Raw genomic sequence first — 19,108 nt, 5'->3', positions numbered from 1 at the left:
GAGCACATAGAATTCTTTAACAAGGATTTGTAAGATATGATCCTGATTATAGCATGGCACATCTTAAGCCTTTCATGTTCTTATCTTCATGGTATGAGTTAGGAATTGTAGGTTGCTAGCTCTAGTACTTCAACTTATGGATATATGACAAAGATTTGCATGTAAAAATACTTAGTGCAGTCTGACATACCTGCCATTGAACATTTAACAAAGTTCTGTTTCCTTGATATTTCACACAAGCACTGACATTTTCTGGTGCCGGCAACATCAATTGCCCTATATAAGTTGTATAATAACACATATAGAGTTAATGTTATCAGTGAAGATCGTGCTATTGCACCTATCAATGTAATCCCCGACTACCACTAAATACGGGCTGAGATGGGGGAAGGTGGGGATTTGCATCACTGAAAATTACAATTCCCCACCTACTGGGGAGGCACTAGCAATTCAAACCCCGACCAAGTCTCTACCTACAAACCCTGGGAATATTGGGGCTAGGAGGGGATTTGTGTGGTCGTGTGGCGTTGGTCTAGTGATGAGTTAGTTCGAGTGGATTCTAGTATGTTGAAAGTAATAGCTAGCACCCGAGACACTCCTTCCTAAATTGAAAGCACACACCTTTGCTGTCTGAGCGAATTTCCTTTGTGAAGACAAATCCCACTAGATCTATGTCGGGGGAATTTGGCGATCAATTCCCCCACCATCCCCGACCTTCCCCCACCCCAGCCCGTATTAGTGGTAGTCGGGCATTACATTGATAGGTGCATAACAATAGTGCCAGCTAGATAGCTAGCTAGTAGCTACTCAAGCCTTTCCAGGGCTTCTGTACTGACCACTCTGTGGCTGCCAGGGTATGGTACCCCTGAGACTATACAGTACCCTTGCGTATACTTGTTTTCTTGAACAATGAATTAAGACGTTTTCCTCCTTCAAAAAATAATAGAATTATAAAAAAGACCGGGACAAAATCTAAGTTGGACCATATTATATGTATAAGTAGATAGTATATTATACTGTCTATGGTTGGACTAACTAAAGCATATAAAATTCTTATCGCTATATAGCTAGTTAATACAAGATGATCATGACGTACTGTACCTATAGCCCAGGGTATGAAAAGAAGAATGGCTACAAAAATCATCAGCTTGATATTTATCATCTTCAGCTTGATACGTTTTTATCACCTTAGTTCTACCATAGATTATAGAGACTACAAGCTTGACGAGATCGTAAGTGTAAGTGCCATTGTTCGTAATCGAGTAATAGGAAGCGGAAGCCAAATGAAAAAATAACAATTGTTTCCGCCAGTGCCAATGTGGTTAGTGGTCACGTGATCTCTAACACGGAATCCACGAGCATTTATTTGAGCCCAGTCTTGATTTCTTCAGTGTTAGATCAGTTAGCTATCTATAGCACACTTCCATAGTATTAAACTTAGTGGTGTGAGGGTTAGGCATGAGGCTATTATGCTCCAAAAAATGAGCATTATGCTTTTAAGCAATGCTCAAAAAATCACCTATTATGCTTTTGAGAATTGCCCATTATTCCCAAAATTATGCCACCATAATTGGCTAATAATGCCAGTTTATTGCTGTATCCCACCATTTTCATTAATGTTTAAACTTTAAATAGTCTTAAATTCTTTAGCTGGTTGCTGTATTAGAGTATTTCATGTCAATGTGACTGCTTTATTAGAGTAAATACTATTCAGTGACTGCTCTATTAGAGTTTCTGACTGCTCTATTAGAGTATCTCGATCTTTTTTAACGAAATTGTGCAGTCTGCAGATTTTCCTACTGTTAAAGCTTTATAATCACCCCAAAATGCTAGCATAATTCCTGATTGCCACACATACCCATTATGCTTGAAATTATGCTGGCATAATCGCCGCATCCCTAGTGAGGGTCGAACCTCCTTTGCGACTCTTACAGGCGAGATAGTGGCGGATCTAGGATTTTTAATAGGGGGTTTCTGAAAGTTGATATATATATATATAGCTGAATAAGACATCTGATGACATTTCTCCAGACATTTTTGAGATTTTAGGAGCCCTGAAATTGGATTTTAGGCTACTTTTAGTTAGCAATTGCAATAAATCTAATGCTTTAAACTGTAAATACTATAGCTTCCTAACTATATAGGGCAAAGATGGTGACTATAAGCTGTAGCTTTGATTGCTCTATTAGCTAGAGTAGTTACTTGACTGCTCTATTAGAGTATCTTGATCGTTTTTAATCCAGTGGGAGGTGAAAAGTGAAGTGTTGCTGAGATTTAAGATTTAAGATTAGATACTGGGCAGTCAGCTCAGCTGGTTGGCCCATGCAGGGGGTGAAAATCCCCAAAAGGTACAATCACATGCATACATCCTATTAAACTAATAATTACAATAATTAAGATTAAGTAAGTAAGTAAATTCGTCTATGTCTCTTGATTCAATCACATTAATTGGTAAATTGTTCCAATCTTTAATTGTTCTAGGTCTAGGATAGAAACTGTACTTATAAGTGTTAAGGGTGGCTTGTGGCAGGATAAAGTGATTCAGGTGGCGTTGCTTTGTGTGAAATTGGGTACGTTGGTAATGTGTGGGAATAGAGATAGGTGAGGGTTTGATAGCTATAACTGCATGGTGTCAGTTAAGTGCAGCTACATGCATGCTGCTGAAATACAGAGGTGTACACAGGGCCGCCCAGAGAAATTAAGGGGCCCAGGGCAAAGAGTTAAAGTGGGGCCCTAGGGGCAAGGAGGTTTCCATTCTGATTCACAACTTCACCCAAACTTAAGTTGAAGACCAAAAAAAAAAGGTCATTAAATGCTGTACAATGACAATAGCTACCTCTCACCAACCATATCTCCTTATTTATAAGCTTGCTACACCGGCTACTCCTCTGAAGAATACTGTGACTGCTCTATTAAAGTATCTAGATCTGACTGCTCTATTAGAGTATATCGATCTTTTAAACAGGTATTCATGGGGCCTCCTGGGGCCCCTTTCAGGCTGGGGCCCGGAGCAAAATGCCCCAGTTGTTACCCCTCCTATGGGCGGCCCTGGGTGTACAGTTGTTGTTTGATATGACAAATTGTCAGTGCAACAATGTTTATGTATTTAAACTTCCACTGAGCTAAAATTTAAAAGGGGGTTTCAAACCGATCTAGATCCGGCGCCACTGTGAGACCCTTCGATTTGCAACACTGGCTAGCTAATAGCCACCAGGTCACGGTCAAGTCACGGTATAACCATGGTTGAATAGAGTCTTCACAACAACTACTAGTTATACAGCCAGATCCGTCCCAGAGAGGGTCATTGAAAAAATAATCAGTACTTTGTACAGTGTCAGCAGCCCCTGATTCACAGTAATAGTGGTTTCCCACAAATGGTGGAGGAGCTGGTCCTCCACCAACAGCACATGGACAGTTATATTGTTCAGCTGTCTTGTTGTTGTACAGTCCACCTGAATAAGTCCAAATGTGGTGACGTGAGCTGCCATAAGTGATTGATACTCCTGAAACGTAAATACTATTAATTGTTTTCTGACTCCTGTAATGGTAGCTGTAAAAACTTCCTGAACTTCCCTTCTGGTATCCTCTTATTCTCCCACACACCTTTTGGTAACTTGTTCCATTAGTTGGAAATGTTGCAGAAGAGTAAGTATATGAGCCATCACTAACCACTCGACAAAAGTTGACATTTAATTGTGTAGCTTTACGCCATCCACTGGGACAGTCACCTCCAGCACTAACATCAATATTGACTATTCGTCTCCATCCTCCTCCCACACCAGCACAAGTAGAGATAAAGCCAGAAGCAACTTCTGTCATGTTACAATATTTCCACTGTCTTCCATTAATGAAATAGTGTCCTGACTTGTCTGCAATTTCAGGATACTTGTTGTATATAATTAAACAGGATGATCCCTTGTAGGTCATTCCACAATACACTTTCTTGAGCCCATCAGTAATCAAATAATATCCTGCCATCTTACGACTTTCAGGGTTTTTATTATAAATGTCCTCACAAGATTTACCAGGGTAGAATGGAGATTTAAAATGATACTCACTGCACTGGTCATCAGCCATCACTGGTTTCTTGAAGACAAGGACTGCTAAAATGTAAACCTCTATTAACATTGTCTCCAAATGTCAGCACGACAAATATTGTTAAACAATGTGAATGATGTATAGTAAATGTATTTTAAAGGCACTCTGGGTTTTGTTATGGCTTCCAGCATAATTTTGATGCTGCTTTATTATTATTATTAGCACTTTACAGTGACCAGCACTGAAGGTCTGACAGCAACATGTGCTGCAGCCTTAGGATTACCAAACCTAATTTCAGGGACTTAGACCTATTGACTTGACTTACTGGTTTACAGATGCTGTAGTACTTAAAGTATGTACATGTATATTGTTGATGAATTTTACTAAACATTCATCTTTTCCAAGAAAAATGCATTGTATGTATATTTGGATAATTGGTATTTTACTGTTTTTTATGGATGGATACACACCATCAAGTCTGTGATTGCTGTATGCAGTGTTCAAGCAACACTATTCAATGCATTTGACATATGTGTAGTGAACAGATATTCTGGAAAAGAAGCTGGGATATTTTGACTCAGTCTGCATAATTATAATCCCTAACAAATACGTATTTCTTGTGTTTAATTATATAGACTGCCCTACTATATGCAGTGAAAGGCTAAGTACCCCCAACTGGTAACTTAACCAATAATATTATTGTGTAATACTAGTGACGAGTACAATATAGTCAGGCCAAATATACAATGTATAGTTTCTGGCTGACCTATAAGCCATGCAGATATATAAACATCTCAGTGTCATATGCAACCATTTGAAAAGTCTGACATACACAAGTACGTAAAGGATCACAATCAGTTATTTATTGTGATGTCATGCATGTGTGGTATCTACAGTATGGTTCAGAGTACTTGCTTCCCTTTGGGTGGCCCTCATAACTTTGGAGTGGAATGAGCTATTTACTTCAAACAAAGGTTATTGACAAGTTGTTTCTTAGGTCAATATCTTTATTTGAAACCATATCTTAACAGTGTGAAATAATGCAAGACAGAAGATTAATGATGAATTTTCAATGCAAAAATGGCTGCAAAGGAAACCAACAGTAAAATCTGAGGTGGCACTATATCAAAACGTAAATATAATAAGGAGTGAAATTTGTGTAATTGTATAAGTGTACAAAATGCCCTATTTTTTGCATAATGCCACTCTAGCTACTATTAGTACAGTTTATTCTTTTAAATTAATATTGTTGCGTTTCAATTTAATAATCATTGTAGTGCAGTGGCAGATTCAAGGGGAAATTAGTCTTTCTACCCTAGACACTTATATCATGCTTCATCAAACTAAGGCCAGCACTAGTCACATACACTCAGTTTGTTTCCATGACCATTACACAGCATTACAAATGAAGAACAGCTGAGCAGTGCATTTACAATCAATACAGTCACTATAAAAAAATACAGACAATTTTCACTGTTAATGTGGTAGTCAGAAAGAAGCCATTGAGACATGCTAATTGTGAGTATTACATTTATCAGATGAAGCATTAAAATACACTACTACCTGTACTATACAGCTTTGACATATCCAATTATAGGCAGTGGCTTCTGATTTCTCATACATACTTGTGTAGCTACTTGATCATAATACGTAAGTCAAGTATGCAACAACATTGTTGCTCTGGTATGAACTTAATATACTGTGGTTAAATGATATAGGGTTTCCAAATGAGTATGTTAACATGAATAGATTGGATACTTATTAACACATAATTTATTAATAACACGTTGCAGAGACTAAGTTAGAAGATCAATAGTAAAGTGAACCATGAGTGTTATCATTGTAATATGCATTTAAAATAGGTCATAGACATGAAAAAAAAATATAGGAAGGAAAGTTATGCAATTTTTATCCCCAAAAAGGTCTCAAATTTTGCTCTAGCCCTGTGGAAAAATAAATAATAAAAGATGAACGAAATGACATATTAATTTCAGAGTACTAGTACTTTATTGGTTCCTTTTGACATCATGTTTTCCAGTAGACCTATACTTCTTCCAATTAAGTTCTAAGGCTTCTTTTGTGGTTTGGGGAGCTTCCTAAGGTGGTGTTTAGGTGTGTGTTCTATTAGGATTATGGCAAAACATGCTAGGTAATCTCTATTATGAACCACTACTGCACCTCCCACATCACTCATGTCATATGTAGTTCTGCCCCTAATTATCATGATAGCGTGCATCTTTCATGCACCTCATTTTTGCAAGTGGTATAGTAATTGCTCCACTACTGAGTATATATCAATCAAAAAAGGTAGCTAATTGTGTTTTTGACAAAACATTTTATTACATTTCCACATTATTCATATTGCAGAGCCTGGTATCTACAAAGCAAATACTAAAACTATTTAAAGTTTAATAAAATAAATTTGACGGGCATGCATGTGCTGGTCTGTTTCTGGAGTGACATTGGCACAGTGATCCAAGATTGACCTACTACCATACTCAATGTATAATACTATACTCAACACAGCACATGCATGAACACAATATACCTGTAGGAGTATAATAACTATAGCAATGATCTATTAGCTACTGAGGTGGAGAATGAATAAACCAGTAAGCCAGGTGAAGGTTGTAGCTTACAACATGTAAACTGGTACAGATTGGGATTTTTTTTCTGCATTATTCATGTTATAGTTACATGTTAATGACTCCTGGCTTTATTTATTTTTATTTTATTAATGCTTTACAGCACAAGTGCTGAAGGTCTGTAGGACACCTGGTCCTACAGCCTGCTCAAAGACTTTAGCTACTTAAAGTGTGTGTGAAAAGTTGGAGAAAGGAGAAAAAATCCATGACTGGACCTAGGTAGCCTCGAACCTTCAGCCATCCGATTTACGCTCGAATGCTTACAGGAGTCTACCAGGTGGTCAGGATGTTTTCTCCTTATTATTTTCATGTAATTATATCCATAGGAATTCTAAAGAGTAACTCATTATCTCTAAGTACCCCAAGTAGAACCAAATGGACACTAGTTTATTTATTAATGCTTTACAGCACAAGTGCTGAAGGTCTAGAAACCTTCTTACAGGTCCCTAGTGGGATAGCATTTACAGAACAGAGAATTGTTCTACCCGGCCTATACAAGCTACTGCAGACATTAACTGCATATGGTTTCATTCACCCTGCATAAAGTGCATGTGTACAGTCATAAGTTTAGGTATACAGCTAGTTACATTATAATGTGTAAATTAGACTAGTACTTAATATTATGTAAATATGTGTCAAAATGGTTCACTGTATGTACAGTTCCAATTGATCAATCAAAATTGCACCATTATTAAATGCACTACCTTTAAGTATTCTAACTTCTATGTCATCTGCAGTTGATGTATTCAAGTCACGGTAGAACTATGGTTGAATAGAGTCTTCACAACAACTACTAGTTATACAGCCAGATCCATCCCAGAGAGGGTCATTGAAAAAATAATCAGCACTTTGTACAGTGTCAGCAGCCCCTGATTCACAGTAATAGTGGTTTCCCACAAATGTTGGAGGAGCTGGTCCTCCACTAATGCAGTACATGGACCGTTGCTATTTTCAGCTCTCTTGTTGTCATATAGTCCACCTGAACAAGTCCAAATGTGTTGACGTCAGCTGCTGTAAGTGATTGATACTCCTGAAACATAAATGCTATCAATTGTTTTCTGATCATCAGAATAGTAGGCCTGAAAACTTCTTCTGGTATCCTCTTATTCTGCCGCACACCTTTTGGTAACTTGTTCCATTAGTTGGAAATGTTGCAGAAGAGTAGGTATTGCTAGCATCACTAACCTACGTCACTCATGTCACTAACCTAGCACCTCCTATGTCACTCATAACACACGTACATAGTTCTACCCCTACCTATCATGGTAGCGTGCATGTTTCATGCACCTCATTACAGCCCTTGAGGGTTCTTTGCAAGTCTCAGTAGCTAACAGTTTCACTACTGAGTATCAATCATAAACGAAAAAAGAATTGGTAGCTAGCTAGCTAACTGTATTTTTGACAAAATTGTTTTATTGTTCATTGTTATCCAAGATATACCTACTACTATACTCAATGTATATACACATTACTGGACATGTGTGAACATAGTTAAGAGTATATTGCTACAGCAATGAAATAGTAGTAGTCAGGAATGCAATGATGTATTATTATGTGGAGAATGAATAAGCCAGTAAACCAGGTGAAGGGTGTAGCCTGCAACATGTAAACTAGTACAGATTGGGTTTTTTTTTCTGCACATTTCTAACTCTCAGCTTTAAGCCTTCTCACAAGTCCCTAGTGGAATAGCATTCACGGAATGAAACCAACTTTGTGCGTACTAAGCACCTATAAAATAACTATCGTGTTGCTCTTTAAGATATTCAGAGCCTTGTAAACAGCTAGCTTTCAAGACTTCATAACCATCTGCAAATGCCAAAATGGTAAAAATCAACAGTGAGATACTACTAAGAGGTGTATTATTTGCAGCTTCAAAAATGTAACTAACAATATTATCTGGCTGTCCTCAACAACCTACATCTTGGCCTGTTTGTGCCCGTCCCCTTGCAACAACCTACATTTTGGCCTGTTTGTGCCCGTCCCCTTGCCAAGTCCTGGATCCGCCCCTGATTTACCCTGCACATAAATTGCAAAATGCACATGTATAGTCATAAGTTTAGTTGTACAGCTAGTTACATTATAATGTGTGCATTATAAACAGCATTAGGTTAGTACATAATTGTAAACCTTACGATATGTAGCTATCAAAATAGTTCACTGTATGTACAGCTCCAATTGATCAATCAAAATTGCACCATTATTAAATGCATTAACTTTAAGTATTCTAACTTCTATGTCATCTGTAGTTGATGTATTCAAGTCATGGTAGAACCATGATTGAATAGAGTCTTCACAACAACTACTAGTTATACAGCCAGATCCATCCCAGAGAGGGTCATTGAAAAAATAATCAGCACTTTGTACAGTGTCAGCAGCCCCAGATTCACAGTAATAATGGTTTCCCACAAATAGTGGAGGAGCTGATCCTCCACCAACGGCACATGGACAGTTGGTCTGTTCAGCTTTTTTGTTGTCATACTTACCACCTGAATAAGTCCAAATGTGTTGACATGAGCTGCCATAAGTGATTGATACTCCTGAAACATAAAGGCTATCAATTGTTTTCTGATTTGCATTATGGTAGGCCCAAAAACTTCCTGATGTTCCCTTCTGGCCTCTTATTCTGCCACACACCTTTTGGTAACTTGTTCCATTAGTTGGAAATGTTGCAGAAGAGTAAGTATTGCTAGCATCACTAACCACTCGACAAAAGTTGACACTTAATTGTGTAACCTTACGCCATCCACTGGGACAGTCACTTCCAGCACTAGGATCAATATTGGCCATTTGTCTCCACACCAGCACAAATAGAGATAAAGCCAGAAGCAACTTCTGTCATGTTATAATATTTCCACTGGCTTCCATTAAGAAAATAGTATCCTGACTTGTCTGCAATTTCAGGATACTTGTTGTAGATATTCAAATAGGATGATCCCTTGTAAGTCATTCCACAATACACTTTCTTGAGCCCATCAGTAATCCAATAAGATCCTGCCATCTTACGACTTTCAGGGTTTTAATTATAAATTTCCTCACAAGATTTACCAGAGTAGAATGGAGATTCAAAATGATACACATCACACTGGTCATTAGCCATCACTGGTTTCTTGAAGACAAGGACTGCTAAAATGTAACGTTCTATTAAAATTGTCAGCACTACGCAATATAGCTAAGTACAAGTTTTGTTAAACAAAATGTTGAATGATGTGTAAAACTGTATTTTATAAAGGCACTCAGGGTTTTGTTATGGCTTTCAGCATAATTTTGATGCTGCTTTACAGATGCAACTGACTGTAGTACATACAGTAGTTAAGGTGTGAACTTTACAAAACATTTTTATTTATTTATTTATTTAGGCTTTATAGTGTGAAAACACCTAAGGTCTGTTGGTAGCAACCAACAGCCATAACAACATACAGTTATTACTACACGTACTGTAACTATACTTAAATTACATAGTTAATTATAAGTGTTTGAAGTTAGTAATTAGAGGTTTTGTTTGATGACATCTGGAACATGGACATAAGTAGTGTAGAGTGCAGTTATTATTCTCATCAAAGTTTCTCAGAAAATGATCCCACAGATACAATTTTAGTTTAGATTTCAACAAACAAACTGACATGTTTAAGTCTAGAATTGGCATGGCATTCCACAGGGATGGTCAACGATGAAAGTAAGAATGTCATGATATGTTGTAGAGATGTTGAGGTAACAAGAGTTTGTTGCTGGCACCTGATCTAGTATTAGTAGAGTTGAAAGTGATGTAGTCATTGATGTTGAACTGATTAGCTTGTAACTTGACAGATTTGATAGTAAACAGTATGTCCTGTAATTCAAATATGTACATTAAAGGAAGGAGCCCCTCAGATTTACCAAACAGTCTTTGTAACAACTGGTGTAATCGTTCAAGATGTGTTTGGTGGCATGACGTTGAATTCTTTCAAACTTTGCAATATATTTCATTAGGTGTGGACACCAAACTTGCATACAGTACAGCAACTGCGATCTTACTAATGATACATAAAATCTAACCAATGTAGAAGGTGAATGAGTAGGGACAAAAGTACAGTGAACTAGTCCGAGTGTTTTGTATGCACGAGCAGTGATAGTGATGTCTTTGTAATGCTTATCCCAACTTAGGTCTTCAGATAATATTTAATCCGAAGTCTTTATTAGAATCGACTGGAGGTACCATTGAATTGGACATAGAATTACTAGTGTCAAGTTTACGTTTGAATGATAAATGAACAAATTTCTTAAAACTGAAATCCAGATCAACATCCCCTGACCAAGTTATAGAGCAGTGATGTTGTCTTGAAGAGCCTTATGATCAGAGAATGTTCTGTAATATGGATAAAGCACTTGGCATCATCAGCAAATTTGAGTAGTTGGCTTTCATGGATATTATGAAGACATGTTATTGATGTAAACTAAAAACAGCAAGGAGCCAAGAATACTGCCATGTGGGACACCAGAAACTACTGGGAGTAAATCAGAATAGCAGTTGTTGTTAGAAACCCTTTGATAACAATTAGTTAAATAGTTCTTGAACCAAGATCATAGAGCACCAGTTATACCCATTGACCACAGCTTGACCAGTAAAATACTATGTGACACTGAATCAAAAGCCTTGCTGATGTCAAGGTAAATAACATCTGTTTGTAAGGGACTACTGATGATTTGGTCAGAGAAACGTAGCATCTGTTGTGGAGTAGAACAATTTTTAGTAAAACTAAACTGGGATGGACTGATAGACTTGCTAATATGAGAGATAATCTTGTTAACGATTAATCTGTCAAGAACTTTTGATACAATAAGTAATAACAAAATAGGACGGTAGTTCTTAAACACAATTAGAATCACCTGCCTTAAATATAGGCACAATTTTGTGGATTTTACAACAGGTTGGTAAAGTGGAGTGGTGCAGTGATTGAGTAAATAGGTGATGAAGTGGCTCACTAAGAGCTACAGCACAACTTTGTAGTACTCTAGGGGAGATTTTGTCAATTTCAGTAGCTTTGTCAACGTCAAATGAAATTAGAACTTGGTAAAGATTTGCAACAGTGATAGTAATTGATTTTAATGAGTTGTGTATAGCTGGGAGGTCATCAATACGTAGTTGGGCTAGAGGATGGATCATGGAAAACTGAGTGAAAATATTGATTAAATAGGTTGGCTTTGCTGTAGCCTGGTTTAACACTCAAAGACTCAAGGTTTATGACTGATGGGATATTTTAGGACTTGGTAATAAATCTAAGGTATTTAAATATTTTGTTATTATTAGATGAGGCATAACAATTAACATGATGTAATTCAAAGTTCTGCTTTGCTATTTTAATTTTGTCTTGAAGCACATTTTCAATAGAGTTGATGATGCCATAGATGTGATTTGTAGGATGATGCTTGTATCGATGACGGAGTGCTCTAAGTCGATTGATGCATTGCCTTATCTCAGAATTATGGGATCTTGGTTTGAATGAACCTTGTATAGTATAATGGAATGAACAATTGCATACCTTCCATCAGTAACTGCAATGATGTGCCATATAAACTCTATGTCATTTCATTGTTTCCAAGAAAAATGCATTGCATGTATTTGGATGATTGATATTTTACTATTTTTTATGATACACACCATTAAGTCTGAGATTGCTGCAGTGTTAGCAACACTATTCAATGCAGATCCCAGTTGTTGTGGCTCTTTTGGCACATGCCCAGACTGCATGTTGCTGGGGATCAAGCCACTAGGTCTGGGATTTTTTATGCATTCTTCAACATATTAGTTACATGTTTCTGACTCCCTGTATTCACAGGTTTTAGCCTTCTCACAGGTCCCTAGTGGGATAGTATTCACAGATGCATAATTATTATGTGTGGTGATTCTAATTTTAGAAAAGAAGCTGGGATATTTTTACTTGGTCTGCATAATTAGGATTCCCTAACAAATATTTCTTGCATTTAATATACATCTGTAAACTGCCCTATTATATGCCAGTGAGGGGCTAAGTACCCCCAACTGGTAACTTCAACAATAAGATTATTGTGCAACACAAGTGAATAGTACAATTATAGTCAGGTTAAATATACAGTGTATAGTTTCTGGATGACCTATAGGCATCTCAGTGTCATATACAACCATTTGAAAAGTCTGACAGACACAAGTAAAGGGTCACAATCAGTTATTTACTGTGATGTCATACATGTGTGGTATCTACAGTATGGTTCAGAATAATTGCTTCCCTTTGGGTGGCCCACTTGGTCTTCCTTCTTGCCATTAGGCCTCAGAGAATTGTGACTGCATAATTTTGAGCATAATGATGGGGTAAAAGAATTGAGAATTATTCCAACATTTTGAAATAAGTCAAGTGCATAGTTGGCATAATATACAATTCAACGTATGTGAGGATCAGTATACTCTAATAGAGCAGTCAGAAAAATGATGTTTAATCTGTTGCAACAGTAACTAAGTGACTTGCCAGCTAGAAGCTAACTTTCCTGTGTAATAAAACAGTATGATTATTGCTCTCAAATTTTGCTAAACATTATAAATTTCAAAAATCAAATAGTTCATAAAATGTTTGAATAATTTTAAGAATAATGATTACATTTTGGGAATAGTAAAAGTATAATGATAACTTTTTTGGAGAAATTTGGAATAGCATAATGATGAAAATTTGGAGCATAATTCCCTGAGGCCTACTTGCCATTCTTATTTTGTGTTTAAGATATTTTACTCGCTTACCAATACAGTAAATATACCATATAAGGGGAATTTGGGGCTGTCTAAATTCCTTTTTTAATTCTTTGTTCAGAATCTGTATAGATCTTTATGACTATAAGTTTGGGCATAGAGCTAGGTTAATCACTTTTCATGGAAACACAGAGTCTAGCGTGATGCATGAGTGGTAGTACCTTTTAACCTATCCATTCATAGCAAAATGGCTGTAAACCATAGTACATTATCATGGTAACTAAAATGGATGCTGTTGCTGGCATATTGACATGTTTCAATACTTGCTGATAGCGCTGAAGCCTCATTATGGCTTTCAATGCATACACAGCATATGCTATGATTATGAGTCAGTACCAGCAGATGTTAGTGATTTAATTCTCTTCCAACCAAACCTACATAATATATATATATATATATATAGTTTGTTCACACATTCAGATGCCTCAATAAAGTTTATCAACACATGAAGAAAGGAATACAGTAGCACAAAGGCTTGATCTGATGTTCACAGTACTCATTCCAGTGATCAGCTTAAGATATAGTAAAAGTCTTTAGCTTTTCCAGTTAGTAACGTTTAGTTTGTTAGCAGCATTTCAAAATATTACCAATAATACGTACTAACAGAACCTTATAGGAACAGAGCCTTGTGTGTTGTCTTAACATGCATGTTAGTATTTAGAACCAAATAAGCAACTCCATACTCTTTACACCACAGTTATCATTATCCAACAAAGTCATTATATAGAGCTGTACACAGCTGTATGAAAATATCATGCACTCTTAACTTCTTTTCATCATTGTGAAATTACATTAACAAAGTGCATGTTTCAGTGCACACTTAGCACAGCATGGTTACTTACAATACATGTAAGCATTATAGCCAGTCAATACCGTACATAATTATGCATACATGCATTACGCATGTACAATTAACTCCCAATTTTGCAGAAATATTTAGGCATCACATGCTTATCACACACTGCAGTTGTCATAACAGTACCGAAAAGATCATATTAAATTTCTACAAACGTTTGTTGGAAATACATGTGGCCTATAAGTTCCTATGCATGAAAGTGAAACAATGGTACATTGCAAAATGCTATGAAGTGTGAATGGTCATTTTGTGAAACAAGAACCACTGCACATGCAGTGCAGTGGTAATGGATTCTGCCATTCCTTGGGGTAACTCCGTACTCTAGTCCAGTGCACATGCTTCAAGGTCTCCAACACAGAAGTACCATTAGTACAATTATCTTCATCATAGAATCCACAGTATGCTCTCCTGTACTCACTGGGACTAAACACTACGCAATGTTTAGTTGACAAAATTTCCTATAATAAATTAGTAATAAACCAAAATAGCTTAATTAATCACAAAACTTAATATCATCTGTATGTACATGTATATATGGACCAATAGACAGTAGACGGCTGTTCTAAAGCTGACATACAGGAGGCACAGCATACGCATGTTGCAGTATGGGGGGCTGGGGTGCCAGCAGCCCCTATAGAATTGAAGCTGTTTACTAGCTTAAAATTGATGCAAAAAAACATGAAAAAACTAAAGTCAATAATGCCAATCTGGTTATGCCACTACAAAATCTTATTCTTTGTCCCTCCCTAGAATCTCTTTTGTTTATGGATTCTCAAGGGTATATTTAAACAAGTATTGCTTATTTTCTGCTGTTTAAGAAATGGCTTCATAGAGTTGGTAATACCGTGCATGTCATAAGTATTCACATGGCAAGTATCAGTTGCACATCATTATAATTATAAACCTTTATCTAGGCCAGGTAACTAAAACCCTGATGGTATAATATGTATAATATGGGTACAGTTCTATACTATGGCTATTATATAAGTTCCCAGGAAGTTGGTATCCACCTGATAGTGACATCACAGTGCATTATGTTATGAACAGTACAGCAACTGTTCAGAAGAGGCATTTATTTTAGCTCTAACAGTCAGAAAGGCAGGGGCATATGCAGGAATTTTGAAAAGGGGTTTCCACTACAGTTACGTGACTGTTATATTAAAGTAACTTATATTACCAGACTACTTTATTGGCAGTATCTCGATCTTTTCACCAAAATCATAATTCAGAACAATGCTATAGGTGTTGCCATCATGTGAGAAACTATTATTTAACTATAGGATGTTTGAATGTGTCCTGTTCCATGATAGATTCCACATTCTGGAAACCTGAAGTTTCAAAAAATTTCTTGATGTGTCAAGTAGTGTGTAAAATCCAAAAGGGTTTCTGGAAACCCCTGGAAACCCACCTCGGTATGCCCCTGAGAAGGGTGACAATTCATCTTTAGTTTAATTTTTGCAGTGATAATTAACTGCAAATGCAGAGCTAAATGTTTACTGTACATTAAGTATTACCAATTTAGTTATGGAATGGCGGCATAGTTTTATCTTTAACGGTCTACAACACGACCCTGAAACTCAGTGCAGGATAAATGCATATTGCAATTTTAAGCTCATTTTCAACATGTGGCATATTTGTTAACACAACTGCATACCTCAATGTCTTGAAGAACATCAGTCAGTGTTTGAAGATACTCAAGCACACTGTTTAAATTGCTGATATCTTCTGTATTATTCACTACCACATAACTATCATTTTGCTCAACAAAATATTCTCCTCTGAATAAAGAATTTTGTAACTGATATTTTATAGCCATTGCAGTTGTGAATACACTACATGTGAAATTGAACTGCTGCAATGATAGATTGACAATGTTGAGTTCAGAAGAATTGTTGAAGTGTTCTGTTGGTAGTACAACTGCTTTTCTATGCTACAGAATAAGTAATACAATGAAGAGTCAGTATAGTGCACTATTAGCTAACTGCATTTACCTTCACCATGAACTGGACTTGTAATTTAATAAGTTCAGATGTACAATAGAACTGTTGTGTCTTATAACCGAGAGAAACTCCACTGTCCCGCTTGTTCTTTATTGGAGAATTGTGTGCCAGTACAAACATTGCTAGTAGAAAAATTCTAAAGACTGAACATCTATACCCTGAAAATTTCTTGCTGAAACTATCCATCTCAGTAAAGCTGATCAGAAGTCACTTGGAGAGCTCTTGTACTGCCATGGTACAATAGACCTTTCTTTTATACTCTAAGATCACATGTGCATAGTATGATGTAAGTTGATTATAAATACACTAGTTACGTAGATGTACGCAGTGTAAATTATTAAGATGTGCGTCCGGTCAGCAACAAATCATACCCATACCATGACCATAAATGACACCTGAGATCAGATCCCACAACCACATAAGAATTCAACCCATACAGGCACAGACTGCATACATGATTGCCTGACAAAAGGAAGTTGAGATCACGCAATGAAACATATGCTAAACCCTTTCATTATAAAGAGACTATAGATACAAGCAGTGTCATATGATCACCTACTGAGTTCTTTCAACATGAATTGCAATTTAATGTGTTTACAGTAGACATTTGTCATAAATTTTAGGGTCAGTACAGATAAGCATTTCATATTCTGTCACTGTCATGTAAAACAATTAATTATTGTTTTAACCATTTTTAACCAAACAGGAAGATTTTAATATCCTTAAGTAAACTGTGTGGGCACACAGTGTTGTTCATAGTACATTTTTGGGCAGCAAATTTTTATTAGTTCTAGTAGGCTAAATATGGAAGTGTCTTAGTTCCAAAATTAGGTAAATCTTTAAAAGGTTAAACAAAAGTAAGTCACAATCTATTAAAATTTTGGTCTCATAGCTAAATTCACGAACGTTTATGCAAACTATACAAACAAAGCATTGCAAGCCTGATGCAAAGGTGACTGCTAAATAGCACAAATCTTTGAAGTTGCTACTAGTGTAAATATATACTACACAGCTATGGTTAGTGCAGATACTGCTCTTTAAGTTGAGTACTAAAATTAGAGATAAAACAGTCACTGAATGGCAACACTAGTTGTTTGCCTATTACTGGCATAAAATGGCAGCAATATTACAACTTCATGAGGCAAATGCAAAAACAAGATTGTTTATGGAAATGCACTTCATATAAGCAAAACTGCTACTTAAACAATTAACCAAATAATCATGTGACTAATTACAGCTGGGTGGGCTACTTCCCCAGTTGACACCAGGCCACCAGGTCCCCATTAGCAGCTGGGTAGACTGGAGCAATGTAAGTAAAGTTTCTTGCTCAAGGAAACAACAACAACAACACCAAAGTAGTATAACTAAGAATCGAACCTGGGACCTTTGATCACCAGGCCCACTTGGCTACACACACACACACACACACACACACACACACACACACACACACACACACACACACACACACACACACACACACACACACACACACACACACACACACACACACACACACACACACACACACACACACACACACACACACACACACACACACACACACACACACACACACACACACACACACACACACACACACACACACACACACACACACACACACACACACACACACACACACACACACACACACACACACACACACACACACACACACACACACACACACACACACACACACACACACACACATGTACCATAACACACACGTGCTCCATGTACAAACATACATACCTGCAGCATATGTGAAGAACTGTCTAGTGATGCATCAACTAATCAGAAATCAGTTTATCAGCCAGATTTTACCAATATCGGTATTGGTAATTATTAGCCAATTATTTAGCTGATTAATTATTGTATAATGACCTGATGTTAAGACAAAAAAAATTAAAGATAGCAATTTTACAAATACATCAGTATGAAATTTTGGTAAGCATAAACATTGGAATGAAGATATTATCAGAAGTCATGCACAGCTGAAAATAGTTAAAGTCCTGAAATATGATGTATCGTATGGGTATACCTTTAGTTATTAGCATAAACTAACCACTGACATATTTGAGTGAAAACACACACAGAGTATTCTGCTGTTGGACACAAAATACATACATACACAGTACATCCCATCACATAACAGGTCATAAATGTTTGTGCTGGAATAGAATATTTTTAATTTGTAACTTCATAAAATTAATTAGCCAAGTCACTGACCAACAATGGCTTGATTTTTATTCTTTTACAGTATAATTACAAGGAGGCTAGTACACAAGGAGGTTAATTAAGATGCACTGATCACTAAGGGATACTGGTATCCTTTGATTTTGATTTGATTTTGATTTATATATTTAACCTCCAAACAATCGGCTACAGCCGTTCTTCCTTGCCTGGAGGGACACATTACAATACATAAATTGTACACACAAAACTAAACAAAGCAAGGTATAACTGATACAAAAACAACCAACCAAAGTGAACAACTTACAACACACACACACACACACACACACACACACACACACACACACACACACACACACACACACACACACACACACAAAACATACATATAATTACAATCATATCAATATTATCAAAGGAGTCACAGTGCTACTTAAGGACATCCACGTACTCATAAAATGGAGAATTAATACAGTCAGTTACAGATGATGGCAATGCATTCTACCATTGAATGGTTTTATAATTTTAAAAATGTTGAGTAAAGCATAAGCGGAACATACAACTGTAGGTATGTTTGCAAAATGTATTGGTGTCCTTGTACTATATGAAGTAGTTC

General features: G+C 36.7%; 2 protein-coding genes across 4 annotated transcripts in view; both read right to left on the bottom strand.

Annotated features, from left to right (window-relative positions):
• LOC136260294 (uncharacterized) overlaps positions 1-19,108 on the bottom strand; it is a 51,443-nt gene that overhangs the window by 27,924 nt on the left and 4,411 nt on the right. The window lies entirely within an intron of this gene.
• Positions 14,400-18,215, bottom strand: LOC136260313 (uncharacterized). 2 transcript variants are annotated; one of them, XM_066054007.1, is made up of 4 exons: positions 18,049-18,215; positions 16,282-16,550; positions 15,945-16,220; positions 14,400-14,748 (listed from the first exon to the last, which is right to left on the bottom strand). In XM_066054007.1, the coding sequence occupies exons 2-4, from the start codon at positions 16,474-16,476 to the stop codon at positions 14,533-14,535; spliced, it is 687 nt and encodes a 228-aa protein (XP_065910079.1). In that variant the 5' UTR covers positions 16,477-16,550; positions 18,049-18,215; the 3' UTR covers positions 14,400-14,532. The 2 variants fall into 2 exon arrangements, with proteins under 2 accessions (XP_065910079.1, XP_065910086.1); XM_066054014.1 differs by lacking the exon at positions 18,049-18,215 and having other exon boundaries at positions 16,282-17,777.

Source organism: Dysidea avara, chromosome 1 (genome assembly GCF_963678975.1).
Source record: "Dysidea avara chromosome 1, odDysAvar1.4, whole genome shotgun sequence".
NCBI lineage: Eukaryota > Metazoa > Porifera > Demospongiae > Dictyoceratida > Dysideidae > Dysidea > Dysidea avara.
Note: the sequence above shows the minus strand (reverse complement) of the source record. Positions and strands in the feature narration are given on the sequence as shown.